This window comes from Pseudorasbora parva, chromosome 25, assembly GCF_024679245.1.
Source record: "Pseudorasbora parva isolate DD20220531a chromosome 25, ASM2467924v1, whole genome shotgun sequence".
NCBI lineage: Eukaryota > Metazoa > Chordata > Actinopteri > Cypriniformes > Gobionidae > Pseudorasbora > Pseudorasbora parva.
This window is the reverse complement of record NC_090196.1, coordinates 7009124-7023147: the sequence shown is the minus strand read 5'-3', so window position 1 is coordinate 7023147 and position 14024 is coordinate 7009124. Positions and strand designations below refer to the sequence as shown.

The following is a 14024-nucleotide window of genomic DNA, read 5'->3' as shown; positions in this document are numbered from 1 at the left end:
AAAGTACACATGAAAAGTAAATGTTTTTGTTTTACAAGTTTCTTTGAAAATGAATTTTATTATGCAAATGAGCTACACATTAATTGAATATGCCCAAAACCAAATAGGCTTATTTTCTCCTTTGCTTCTACCACAATAAAACTTTACACAATGAAAGTACATGAAAAGTAAAACATTTTGTATTAGAAGTTTCTTCTAAAGGGCTTATTTTCTCCTTTACTCCTATCACAATCAAACCTCACAGTGAAATACATGCATGTAAAGTAATATTTTTGTTTTTCAAGTTTCTTGGGAAAATCTATTTGAAATATGCAAATGAGCTCAACACTATGCCTAATTGACTTATGGCCAAGAAGCCCTAAAGGTACAAGTAGGAAAAACAGGGCCCAAATATCTAACACATTCATGTCTATTTAGTAAGTTAACTATGCCTAAACACGATACATTTAAAATTTGAAAATTTAAATTTTCATCCACTTTGGAGAATATGGTTCACAACCTGTGTCTTGCAAGTACTCTGACATCTTTACCATAAAGTCTTGAATAGTAATTTGTTCATCATCGTATTCTTCTAAAAAGTTTGCCACTTTTAGGAATGCTGTTCTCTCACAATCTTCAGGTCTTCCGACTTTGAATCGTTTGGGTTTGTTGCCAGGGTTCACAGAAAATTGACTCATATTCTTCATATTTCGAAAATTAGTGTTGCATATGTTGTGGTAAATTGTATCTACAACCATTTGCTGGAAGTCTCCTGTTCTTACTGGGTAGATATCAATTTTCTCTCTCTTCTTATTTTTCTTATCTATTTCAGTTGTTTGTCCACAGAACAAGCAATGCTCTTGAAAATTAAAGTTCTGTTCTGAGCGGAGATTATGTTTGATTTGTGGTTGTTGCAAAGATGGTATTACATTATCACGTACAATATTTTCTGCTTTACAATAGCTGCGGCAGCATTTGATGTGTACTCGGTCTCCAGGAATTGTCACTAAGATACTTCCACATTGAGCACTGGCACAGTTCACACCATTGCGGCCTTTTGCTCGTAGAACAACTGATGTGCTTTATTACATATTTACATATATTTTTACATTACATATTACATATGTACATTACAGATTACATATTTTGCACTTCTCCATTTCTTCTTGAAAAAGGTATCAAAGTGTTGTCTAGCAATGAAATTAGGTCCAATAGAATTTGAAGTCTGATGTGTGGCCTGCCTGGTCTGAAATACTTGCTAACTACAAAAAAAAAAAGCAGTTTTGGTGTCTGGCAAAATTATTTTAAAGAGCTGGAATGTCTGGAAAGTGTCTCTATCTGGTTTTTCATCTCGTCTGTGTGAGAGTGAATTATTTGGTAAGAATGACTTCTGCCTGTAATCTCATAATTTTACCAACAATCCCAATCTTTTGTAAATCTACCAGCCCAAAATGTTATCTCACCACATTACTAATGACTAAAATGGCTATTCTGACTTTTTCTGATGTTATCTGTGGGGGATTGTCATTAGGTAAGGCTTGTTTGCAAATAAAAAAAAAAGAATTTAGAAAAAGAAACTGGAGGCAAGATTGGGCAATCAATTCCTAGGTCAATTCAAGTCTTTTATGGCAAGTGACTTCAAATGTATCGTGTTTAGGCATAGCTTAACTTACTAAATGGACATGAATGTGTTAGATATTTGGACCCTGTTTTTTCTACTTGTACATTTAGGGCTTCTTGGCCATAAGTCAATTAGGCATAGTGCCGAGCTTATTTGCATATTTAAAATAGATTTTTCCCAAGAAACTTGGAAAACAAAAATGTTACTTTACATGCATGTATACTTTCACTGTGAGGTTTGAATGTAATAGGAGTAAAGGAAAAAAATAAACCCTTTAGGGAGTATTTTGGGCATATTCGATTAGTATATTGCTCATTTTGCATATTCAAATTCAATGAAGCTTCTAATACAAAATGTTTTACTTTTCATGTACTTTCATTGTGTAAAGTTTTATTGTGGTAGGAGTAAAGGAAAAAATAAGCCTATTTGGGTGTATTTTGGGCATATTCGATTAGTGTGTAGCTCATTTGCATAGTAAAATTCATTTTCAAAGAAACTTGTAAAAAAAAAAAACATGTACTTTTCATGTGTTCTTTCATTGTGGAAAGTTTCGTTTTGATAGGAGTAAAGGGAAAAAATAGCCCCATTGGGGTTGTCTGGCCTTACTGGCACACATCTCAGATTGATGAGAATTTGACATATTTCCTCATCTAGGATTTCTTAGGACTTTTAGTATGTTGTTCTGGACACCTCATAGATACAATTGATTCAATTGTTTCTAATACTTACAGTTGAAATACATATTGAAAATTATGTTAAGAAGAGTCTTATACAATAGATTTGTTAGTTCTCAACAACACGTTACAGAAACAAACCATCAATATGATTAATCATTAGCATTGAGCTCTTTAACTGAGAAGATGGGTGGCTCTTAAAAGAGCCTTTGGGGTGGTTAAGGTCAGCGAACACCTCACTTAGAACTGGTGTATTTGGTGACGGCCTTTGTGCCCTCGGACACGGCGTGTTTGGCCAGCTCTCCGGGCAGCAGCAGACGCACGGCGGTCTGGATCTCTCTGGAAGTGATGGTGGAGCGCTTGTTGTAGTGCGCAAGACGAGACGCCTCACCGCCGATGCGCTCGAAGATATCGTTGACGAAAGAGTTCATGATGCCCATCGCCTTGGAGGAGATGCCGGTGTCAGGATGAACCTGCTTCAAGACTTTGTACACATAGATGGCGTAGCTCTCCTTCCTGGACTTTCTGCGCTTCTTTCCTCCTTTACCGGCAGTCTTGGTGACGGCCTTCTTGGAGCCTTTCTTAGGCGCGGACTTCGCTGGTTCAGGCATGACGCTGAGACGATATGAGTTCAGGAGCGAGACAGAGGCATTTATTAACCGCCATATGCTAATTTACTGAGCGATACGGGGTTCCTCTGATTGCCTGTTGTCATAGGCCGAGCCCATAAACTCGTATTTCATTGGACAACTCAAAGCATCACGAGAGGACAGAGGGCCAATCACGGGCGGGTAAATATTAGCTCCGCCTAAAGCATTATATTCACAACCCCCCACAAGATTGCGTTTCCTTTGTTAATTACCCGCTTTTTTTTTGCTTTAATAAAAGTTTAAAAAGACTATTATTCTGCAAGATAGTGTAATCTGAGAACTAGAATAGACTAAACTAGAATAAACGAATTACCCCTTTAAAAGTAGATTTTATACCAGAAATTCCCCCTTACACAAAAGCCCCTTTACCACTAACATTTAATTGCTCCCCAATTGTAACCGTTTTCTTGATTCTGTAACAGCAAGACATCTTTAAAATACGTATTATTAGAACGCCAAAAGCCGATTGCAGCGCATTTGTACAGCATTAAAACACCCCAAGAGTTAAATCGTTTAATATATTATTTGCAGAACGGTCACATTTCTGAACCCGGAACAATTTGTCCTTATGTGAAAATTATGTGGCATATAAAACAACATATGAACTGCTTAACAAAACATGAACTGCGTGTAATGTTTCTGCGGTTATTTATTAAATAAATTCTATAATTATTATTAAGGTATGTAATGTCGATATTGGGCTTTAATATTTTTGTTTTGGCTATTTTATCCGTATCACCAACTTTGACATGCCTCTTTAAGTGAGAGAGTGAGTGGCTCTTAAAAGAGCCGTTGGGTTTGTGATTTCTCTTGATTTCAGGCGTTTAACCTCCGAAACCGTACAGGGTGCGTCCCTGTCGCTTCAGCGCGTACACAACATCCATGGCGGTGACGGTCTTTCTCTTGGCGTGCTCGGTGTAGGTCACAGCATCGCGGATAACGTTCTCCAGAAACACCTTCAACACTCCGCGGGTCTCCTCGTAGATCAGACCGGAGATGCGCTTGACACCGCCACGGCGAGCAAGACGACGGATGGCGGGTTTGGTGATACCCTGGATGTTATCGCGCAAAACTTTACGGTGACGCTTAGCGCCTCCTTTACCGAGCCCCTTACCGCCTTTGCCTCTTCCAGACATGGTTAACTTCAGTAGATCAAACTACAAAAATTAGTGGAGAATCAGTGCTGCAAAGAGGCTCATTATATTTGCTTACAGGACCTGACAGAAGCCACCGCCGCGCAACAAGCCCCTCCCCTCGATATTGCTCGAGCACAAAACAATGTGATTTAACCCTTAACCCCTTTATAGTGCGCAATGAGGAAAAAAATATTAGTGGTGTTTTTCCTGCTTAAAAATAGGACACTTTAACAATAGCAATAAAAAAAATAAAATTTATTTTTATTTATTTTTTAAAAGTTTCTTGCCTCAAGGCAACATTGTACCACAACGGACAAATTAAAACATATTATGTAGAAAAAATAAATATATTTACTGAAAAAATCAATTTATTTAACCAGAGACCTGAACAAACACATTTATCCAGTTTATAATGTATTACAAATTTCATATTTAATAAAAAGAAACATTTCAAATTCAGCTGTTGCTCTCAGGCAACATTGTACCATCGTGGAAAGCAAGTATTACCAAACCATTACATCAAGCCATCACATCAAGTTATTATATCATATTATCATAACCATCTTCATCCTCATCTTCGAGCTCACCCTCACTCTCTCCCTGCCGGATTGTCACTATGGCCTCATCTTCCTCATCACATGACACCTCATCCTCACCCTCTTCTGTTGTGTTTTATACCTGTTTTGAATGCTATAGAAAATGTGCAGATCATAATATATGCAGTTATAGTATGTGTATTACTATTTTTATACATGCATTACAATATTGTGCAAAAATGCAGATATATTTAGATAATTCTAACTCTTTTCCTTGCAAATATGCTGTATTTGTATCCAACCTAGTGTGTCTGCTATGGCCTTCTGCGATTCAATTATGCAGTTTTATAAATATGGAGCCATGTGACCTGTGCACGTGACTCAAACAGGATACAAAAATGGACCCCTGTGGGTCATGTGACCCATTTTATTACACTTTCATTGATTAGTATTGGAGTTCTTCTTCCTGGGGATAGGTTTGAACAATACATTGTTGTTTCATTTGATTAAGAATAATCTAAAATAGTCTATGTTGCCTGAAGGCAACACCGTACCATAGAGGGTTAAACCAGGGGTGTATTCCAGTTATTCCAGGTTAATATCGTCACATATACCCTGAGCTCTCGGTTAATTAACCCAAACTTACTCAAGGTATGCTGGTAACAAGAACACATCTGAGGCCTGTTGCATAAAGCTAGTTGAACAAACTCTGAGTTTCAGAGTATAGGTTTAGAGTTGACAAATCTAGATAAATCCAACCTGGTTTAGATCAAGTTCAACTGCTTCTCAAAGCTTGGTATAAACTTTTTCTGTCAACTCAGGTTTAATCCAGAGTTAGCAATTAACTCTGAAGCGCATGCACCTGAAAGTGTGACATATGCGTCAAACAGCCAATCACAAGTGTCCGTTTGATTCACTTCTCTTCTGAAGATTGAGAGATCGTTTTGAAAATGATCATGAAATTAAATGTGTTTACAAAGCAGGAATAAGCACTGCTGCTGTAGCGACAATTTGAGAAGGCAGCTTAAAGAATATCTCACTATATCAATGCATGACGTGAATCAAAGAAATATGTCTAATAATTATAGGTTCACAAGGAGCTCAGATGAATATACGTTATTTAAAAGAATTATGAATGCATGTATTATATTTACTATTTGGCTACTTGTCAATCATTATAGTATTTATATGAACTTATTTTATTAATTCAAAGTGATTATAATTCATAGAATATAAATATAATAAATAATTAGCACCAAAAGATTTGAGAGAATTTAAAGAATTAGCACCACAATTTTATTTCTAAAGTTTTTTCATTATAAAACTGCTTTAATTTGGACCGAGAGAAAGGTCTGTGGCTTTATTGCGTCTTTACAGAACTTGCAGCTGATTGGTCCAGTTTGGGTTTGTGATCTCTAACCCAGAATAAAAACTGCTTCAGAGCAGGTTAGCCATGCAGTGTAAGTAACATGGTAATAAACACCGCTAAAAACCAATCCGTCTTCTTGAGGCCGAAAAACCAGAGTTTGCTCAAACTAAACTCGAACTTACCTAGGTAACAACTGAAACCAGCTTTGTGCAACAGGCCACTAGGAATAATTTCAGACAACTAAGAGTATGTTCCTGGTTAACACACAAGACTGTCTCAACAGAGCGACGAATCAATGATTCCCCATCGAAACAGATGCTAAGAAAAAGCTTCTTATTTTGATTAATGCCGATTTACATAACCTATTTAGCTGCCTATTGGGTATTTGTGCAATAATTCTGTCTTTGTTTAATCATAAATCTTTATTCACTGAGAATAAGGATTATATGGTTTGTTTGAGGCTAATTAATTGAATGCAGATTCAATTGAATGAGATGACAAAATAAATAATAAATATAATTTTAATTGAATTATAACATTTAAACTTATTTTTAATCTAATTCTTTAGAATTAATATATAATATTGTATTTTATATAACTGAAACAAATTTGGTCATAATATAACACACATCTAAATACCTCTTATTTAAACTAACCCCAGATCATGAGCGGTGCAGGTTATGAGTTGCTTTGGCTACTTATAGATCCTGAAAGTTAATTTTTGAAACCAAAAGTTGAGGTTATTCACTTTCTTACACTTAAACATACACTTAAACATCACATAACCTGCTTTCTGGAATACACCCCTGGGTGGAGACAGTGGCATTGACCTGTCGGTTCAGTGATTAGTAGCCGATGAGCATAAGATCATGCCGGTGTGTATCTCTACAGAACACTAGTGGGTGTGGGCATTTTCAACCACTTTACCCAATTTGCTCTAATCCACTGAGGTCTTGGTTTAGTGCTGGGCCTTCATGGTTTTATCAAGTCTGTTGAAAAAATGGTTGAAAAACAACTATTGAAGTTTGAAATTGGCAACTTATTGGAAAATGTCCATTTTGGTTTAGCTTGTCTGCTTATCAGTAGTCTAATTGATGCTTCTTTATTAGAGAGAAAACACAGGTGCCTCCTATCCAGAAGAATTGTGTTGAACCACCTCACCTATGACTTCCCATAGAGCAGGGGTGTCCAAACCTGGTCCAGGAGAGCTACCGGCCTGCAGATTTGAGCTCCAACCTGAATCAAACACACCTGAACCAGCTAATTATGATAATCAGTGCTAGATAATTACAGACAGGTGTGTTGGAGCAGTGCTGGAACTGAAATCTGCAGGACGGTAGCTCTCCAGGACCAGGTTTGGACATCCCTGCCATAGAGCAATATATTGTTTATTTCTTTGAATAACAAGGAAATTATTAGGCACCAGTGTTGAATAATGTACATTACTTAACAGTATAGGGTGGATCTATGAAAAATTCATAAAATTTAACACCCATTTTGACACAGGACATTTACTTTTTTATCCATAAGTTAATGTTACTCTATAGTAAGTCTAGTCTATGCTGTAGGTAACGAAGACCCAGGAACTTAAGTTAATGTAACGCAAATTTCTACCGGTACTCGGTGTTTAAACTGGAAAGAAACTCATTAAATGCAGTTTTGGGTGGCTCTTAAAAGAGCCTTTGGGGTTGGCTGCGGGTTTAAGCGCGCTCTCCGCGGATGCGGCGGGCCAGCTGGATGTCTTTGGGCATGATGGTGACCCTCTTGGCGTGGATGGCGCACAGGTTGGTGTCCTCAAACAGGCCGACCAAATAAGCCTCGCTGGCCTCCTGCAGGGCCATCACAGCGGAGCTCTGGAAGCGCAGATCCGTCTTGAAGTCCTGCGCGATTTCTCTCACCAGCCGCTGGAAGGGCAGTTTGCGGATCAGCAGCTCGGTGGACTTCTGATAACGGCGGATCTCTCGCAGAGCCACGGTCCCGGGCCTGTAGCGGTGAGGCTTCTTAACACCACCGGTGGCCGGAGCGCTCTTACGGGCGGCTTTAGTAGCGAGCTGCTTCCTCGGCGCTTTACCACCGGTGGATTTGCGAGCGGTCTGCTTGGTTCTTGCCATGGCTGGAGTTACTTCCCTCTGTCCTGCTTGCGCTGGAAATGCTGCTTCATGTTACTCGACTGGTTTTATAGCATTGAACCGCCACGCGCTCACAGTGACGCGAGAGGTAGTCAAGCCTTGTGATTGGCTAACATTTGACGTTTGTGCTAGCCAATGACAGCGCGTTTCCTCTTTTTAAACACGCGGAGGGTTTCCCGCTCGAACTGCGTCTGTTTGACTAACGTTACCACCTCCCTTTCATTCGAAACATTGTTGCATTTATTTGTTCTGAAATACTGGCCTTTTATTCCCAGTGGTTGCGCAGATTTCGGATTATAAAAATCATATTACTGTCTAAGAGCACCGCAGCCTGAAAAGACACACTAGGGTTGCCATCCGCCCCGTTAAGAGTTTCTGTAGAGCAGCCGCTACTAAAGGACAACATTGATCAATGTATTATCCTGACGCTGACATGCATATTATTTCTGAGAATTTAAACGTAACATATAAACATTATCAAAGTTTTACATACTAGGTATTAATATTAAGCTTGGTGGCAAACAGACACAGTAGGGGGTGATCATGTGTTCGTTACTAATTTAGTGACTGGTGACAAATTCATAGAAAAAAAAAAAAAAACACTCCACTGGTATGATGGGCCATTTCTCGATGGGATAACTTTAAGGTGGTCAGAAACACTTTAAAGTAAAGTGCTCTTTATCAGATAAAGTGGGTGGCTCTTAAAAGAGCCTTTGTGTTTTGACTGGAAGCCGTTTACTTGGACTTGGCGGGCTTCTCGGTCTTCTTGGGCAGAAGCACGGCCTGGATGTTGGGCAGCACGCCGCCCTGAGCGATGGTCACTCCGCCCAGGAGTTTGTTCAGCTCCTCGTCGTTGCGCACCGCCAGCTGCAGGTGACGGGGGATGATGCGGGTCTTCTTGTTGTCCCGAGCGGCGTTTCCAGCCAACTCCAGGATCTCAGCGGTGAGATACTCGAGCACAGCCGCCAGATAAACCGGAGCACCGGCACCGACGCGCTGAGCGTAGTTGCCTTTGCGGAGAAGTCTGTGGACACGGCCGACGGGGAACTGCAGTCCCGCCCTGGAGGAGCGAGTCTTAGCCTTTGCTCGGGCTTTGCCACCGGTTTTGCCTCTGCCGCTCATTTTGGTTATTATTAATAGCTAAAATTCTGCTCAGTTGAAATTAAAAGAGTGAACCTGTACGGGTCACACACTGTCTTTATACTAGAGTGCCAGTCGCTCATTGGTTTAGAGTCTGATGAGATTTCAACCAATCACTGAACTTCCCTCTAAAGCCCAGCCCCCTTTTTCTAGCGGGAATAATTATGCACACATTTAATAATATTGACTAATATGATAGAAAAACAGATGACATATATAAATAGATGAAACTACTGAAATATTTATTAGAAAAATTCATATAAATACATTACCGGTGGTAAGGGAATCTCTTAATATTCATGAAAGAATGTGGGTTTTTTTTTCTGTGCAGGTAATGAGTAAACATTTTCCAGTAAAATGTACTTGAGTTACTGGGGTTTGCACACTTTAACGTGGAATATGGATATTAATCGCTGTCTGCGTTTATTCTGGGCACACTGCTATTCTAATACTGTAGTTTTGTGTTTATTTTGTAATATTGGAGTTTAATCTCTGCCTTTATTGTGTGTGGGGTTGTTTGTAGTGTCAATCCTCCAGCATTGTCGAGTGAATATATTCTGTTTGTTCTGTGTTATATAACATCCCATTTGCACTGAAATAATCAGTCTTCCTGTTTATTTGAATCAATTTGTTTTAAAATAAATGTATAAAAAAAAATATTTAAGATAAGACTTAATTTATCTGGCCAGTTTTATTCTATTATTTGTTTAAATTGCATGAGTAAGTGGCCACAAGTTTAAAAAAAAAATGCTTACCAAATACGACCAAATCAGTAAAATTACAGGAGTTTTGCTCTTTTTTCAGAACTAGTGGTTGGCTCTTAAAAGAGCCGTTGAGGAATAAACCTTATTTGTTTGTACTGATAAGAATTACTTCTTTTTGGGAGCTGCCTTCTTCGGCTTGGCGGCTTTAGGCTTTGCCGTCTTGGGTTTCGCTGCCTTGGCTTTTTTGGGGCTCTTGGCTGCTTTCTTAGCGGCTGCTGGCTTCTTTGCCTTCTTGGGGCTCTTCGTCGCCTTCTTAGCGGCGGGCTTTGTGGCCTTCTTGGGTGACTTCTTGGCGGCTTTGGGCTTCTTTGCCGCTGCGCTCTTGGGCTTCTTGGCGGCGGCGGGTTTCTTGGCCGCGGGCTTCTTCGCTTTAGGAGCCGCTTTCTTGGCTGGTTTCTTCTTGGTCTCGGCTTGCTGCTTGTTGAGCTTGAATGAGCCCGAGGCGCCGGTCCCTTTGACCTGCACCAGAGTGCTTTTAGTCACCAGGCTCTTGATTGCAATCTTGACGCGGGAGTTGTTCTTCTCCACGTCGTAGCCGCTGGCGGCGAGAGCTTTCTTCAGCGCGGCCAGGGACACGCCGCTCCTCTCCTTGGAAGCGGACACAGCTTTGACGATGAGCTCGCCGACGCCTGGACCTGCTTTCTTGGCTTTCGCAGCGGACTTCTTCTTGGGCGCTTTGGTGGGGGCGGCAGCTGCCGGGGCTGGGGCGGTTTCTGCCATCTCTCTTTCTCTGGTCGGATCAAACGCTTCTGCTGGTTTCAGCAATGAATGAATGAATGGCGCTCGCGCGACGCTGCTCTCTTAAATAACACATGAGAACCTTATAGACTCAACCCGCTCGCTCGGTGTCTGTGCGCGTCCACGAGCCCCTCGCGTGTGTGTTTTCTTCTCTCACATTTGGGGCAAAACTGAAGCGGTAAAATAGTTTGTCAAAGTCTAAACAAAGTGAACACCAAGCAGAGGTTCTGACCTTTCATTGGAGACTAACACACGCCAGGAGGAAATGTTTATTTTGCCTCCATCAGATCAAACCCGAGGCGAGCATCAGCCACGGGGAAAAGCCGCGTGTAAGTTTTACGGATAGTTTAAGTGTAAAAGTTGCTAAAAGCCCAAACGCGTCTTCTGTGTGTTCAGCAGACAGTCTGAAAGAGACGTTGATGATTTCAGCATCAGTGAGGGCGTGAGGAGGCTTTCATACAGCTGTTGTTTTGGGCAGCTTGAAGCACACGAACATCATCCGGAGGATCCGAGTCTCTCTGACTCTTATCTGGCCAGCAGATGATCTGTCCTTATAATAACAATAATCACATTATTAAATATACATGATCATTCAGGTGTTAATGCTTAATCGTCATATTTGTTTCTCCTCATTCATCTCAGTTTTCAGCATGTGAATGAGGATTGTGTTAGAGCTCATCTGGATTTGTTCTTTAGCAAGGCACAGCAAGGACTTAAGTAACTTTTCCTCACTATTTCTTATTTCCCTTCTTGTTCTAGCTTATACTTTTCAGAACAATGTTTGAATCTTGTTAGCATTTCTTATTTCGTTGCCTCTTATATTCTTCATGTGTAAGTCTCTTTTGATAAAAGTGTCATTTGGGTGAATTCATGTAAATTACATCAGGACATATTTTGCATTTTCCCTTGAAAAGTAAAGTAGTGTAGGCTACTGGTATGTTAAGTTCTTTACAGATCGTGTTGCATTGTAGATTGAGGATTAAAATTACAGAGACAATTACTTGACTAATTTTTCCGTTCACTCAACAGCAAATGACCCGAATGTATTAAAATTGTAACTGGTTTGCATGCATTTATAGCGAAACTAGGATCATTTAAGCATCACATTTATGAAAAGATGATTTATTCATCAATAATTAATTAATACTATTTATCAGTACTACAACTACACAGTTTAGAACATCATCTATGTAGCCTACAATAATGATCATGACTAGCGCATACGCATAATAAGTTAACCCAGAGATCGGTAGGCTATGACATCGCCATAACGATCCACCATCCAGTACGTATTGGATCTGATCCAGCAACGTCATCGTGCTTGCAGGCTGCCTGCAGCGAGTGGTGTCTCATGAAACTAGAAGAAATAATTTTAATGATTTAATGTGTAGGAAGCAAATACACTGTAAAAAATTATGTAGAAAAAAAAAGTTACCTGGTTGCCTTAAAATTTTGAGTTCATTGAAATAAAAAATTTGAGTTAATACAATGAACATTTTTTGAGATTTGACAACCTTTATTAAATATTATTAAAATATTTTGTAAGCATATTGAGTTATTGCGTATGTTTTATTTTTGATGACAGTGAAACATGCCAAATAGTGCTATTTTCATGATTTATTAATTTTTTTATGTGGTTCAGATGCAAAAATATTTTCAGTAAATCAAATTTTTAACTTCAATAAACTCAAAAATTTTAAGGCAACCAGGTTCTCATAGTTGCAAGTTTGAGTTAATGTTATGCAATATTGAGAATTATGAATCTGTAAGGTTTTGTATGTATAGCAATTTGGTATAATGACGAGCAAAATCATTATAAACTTTGCCCCACCCCATAAGTGACCTCTTTTGAAAGTTTAGAACCTCAGCTTTCTTGACAATCCCAAACTTTTTTTCATTTATGTTACATAAAACAATATAATACGGTCTGAATTTCGGTTCCCTTCTCCCTTTTGGGGAATGCCCACAGCCTGATGCATCTGAAGCATGAATGAAACTAAGACTGATCCTGATTGGTGCATGACGTAGTAAGTGTCAGCATACCCGAAAGTATAAAGGGACGCCGCATCACAATAGCGCTAGCCTTTCGCTCTTCAGCAAATGCTCTGTGTGTGTGTGTATGAGACGAGAGACTGTGTTTGATTTAAATCTTTTAAATGAGTAGAATGACGAGTGAACAGTTCAGGAAGTGTGTGTACCCCTGCCCTCGTTATCTCATGGGTGGGGACACGCACTCAATGTGTATGAACTGTTTGGGAGCGCAGCACGCTTGGTCAGCTCTCGAGGGAACTGACTGCGAGCACTGTGAAGCTCTTCCCATCAGAGTGCTGCGCTCCCGCCTGGCCGTGTTTGACGAGGCCGGCCAGACTTGCGTTCCCAAGGTTCGGGTGGCGGCTTAGATCATGGGGATCGCAACGGGAACTGGCTCGTGAAATTGGGACTGCTGAGGCACTTTCCCAATCATCATCAGACAGTTCTGATGCCCTTCCTGCCCGTGCAGAAGCCCGCGAGGCGGCTTCTTCTGCACGAGGAGAGGGTCCGATGCTTGAGCTGTCTGCATCTGAGGATGTGGATGTGCTCAGCATCGAGGTCGGTGACGTTGAGGCTCACTCGTCACCTCACGTGCCCGCTTATGAGGAGCTCGTTGAGGTTGTGACTCGTGCGGTGGCCAGATTAAACATCAGCTGGCCATCAGAAAGGCAGGAAGCGACAGTAGTTAAAAGTAAACTTGATGAGCGGTTCCTGCAGCACAGAGCACAACCTCAACACCGGGGTTTGCCATTTTTTCCAGACTTACACAACGAGTTGTGTAAGTTTAAGATTATAGTAATATCATGGGGGCGGGAGAGCATGGCTATGGGAGGATGCCGTGGGTGCCTCCTCGGCTTTGGCCAGTTATCTTTCTCCCGATGCCGCGTCTTCCCTAAAAACCCCGGTGCTGCCCACCAAGCCGTGTAGAGATACATCGGTGATGGTGGGCAGGGCATATATGGCGGCAGGTCAGGCTGGTGCATGTCTGCATACCATGGCATTGTTGCAGGCATACCAGGCCGACCTGTTAAAAGACTTGGATGAGGGCGAGGGACCCACACCTGAGGATGTGGCTGTGCTCCGCAGAGTGACAGATTTGTCTCTCCGGGTCACGAAGGAGACAGCCCGCACTGTGGGCCGCTCCATGTCAGCTATGGTGGCTACGGAGAGGCATTTATGGCTGAATCTGTCGGGCATCAAGGAGAAGGAGAAGGTTTTACTCCATGATGCTCCTCTTTCGCCTTCTGGCCTGTTTGG

The 14024-nt window shown here is 40.8% G+C and overlaps 4 protein-coding genes and 1 pseudogene across 4 annotated transcripts; all 5 read right to left on the bottom strand.

Annotated features, from left to right (window-relative positions):
• Positions 1-2510: 2510 nt before the first annotated feature.
• LOC137065139 (histone H2B-like) lies at positions 2511-2927 on the bottom strand. The gene has a single exon (XM_067436707.1). It carries the CDS (start codon positions 2883-2885, stop codon positions 2511-2513), a length of 375 nt encoding a protein of 124 aa, XP_067292808.1. The 5' UTR covers positions 2886-2927.
• A 768-nt stretch (positions 2928-3695) lies between these two features.
• Positions 3696-4067, bottom strand: LOC137065274 (histone H4). The gene has a single exon (XM_067436869.1). The coding sequence runs from the start codon at positions 4058-4060 to the stop codon at positions 3749-3751; it is 312 nt and encodes a 103-aa protein (XP_067292970.1). The 5' UTR covers positions 4061-4067; the 3' UTR covers positions 3696-3748.
• Positions 4068-7473: 3406 nt separating this feature from the next.
• Positions 7474-8097, bottom strand: LOC137064922 (histone H3). The gene has a single exon (XM_067436478.1). The coding sequence runs from the start codon at positions 8074-8076 to the stop codon at positions 7666-7668; it is 411 nt and encodes a 136-aa protein (XP_067292579.1). The 5' UTR covers positions 8077-8097; the 3' UTR covers positions 7474-7665.
• Positions 8098-8787: 690 nt separating this feature from the next.
• LOC137065275 (uncharacterized) overlaps positions 8788-14024 on the bottom strand; it is a 29033-nt pseudogene continuing 23796 nt past the window's right edge.
• On the bottom strand, positions 10018-10737 carry LOC137064832 (histone H1-like). The gene has a single exon (XM_067436362.1). It carries the CDS (start codon positions 10716-10718, stop codon positions 10104-10106), a length of 615 nt encoding a protein of 204 aa, XP_067292463.1. The 5' UTR covers positions 10719-10737; the 3' UTR covers positions 10018-10103.

What these genes read in the sequence shown, in the direction of transcription:
- LOC137064922 (XM_067436478.1), bottom strand. Translation starts at nt 8,076, where the DNA reads ATGGCAAGAACCAAGCAGACCGCTCGCAAATCCACCGGTGGTAAAGCG.
- LOC137065274 (XM_067436869.1), bottom strand. Translation starts at nt 4,060, where the DNA reads ATGTCTGGAAGAGGCAAAGGCGGTAAGGGGCTCGGTAAAGGAGGCGCT.
- LOC137065139 (XM_067436707.1), bottom strand. Translation starts at nt 2,885, where the DNA reads ATGCCTGAACCAGCGAAGTCCGCGCCTAAGAAAGGCTCCAAGAAGGCC.
- LOC137064832 (XM_067436362.1), bottom strand. Translation starts at nt 10,718, where the DNA reads ATGGCAGAAACCGCCCCAGCCCCGGCAGCTGCCGCCCCCACCAAAGCG.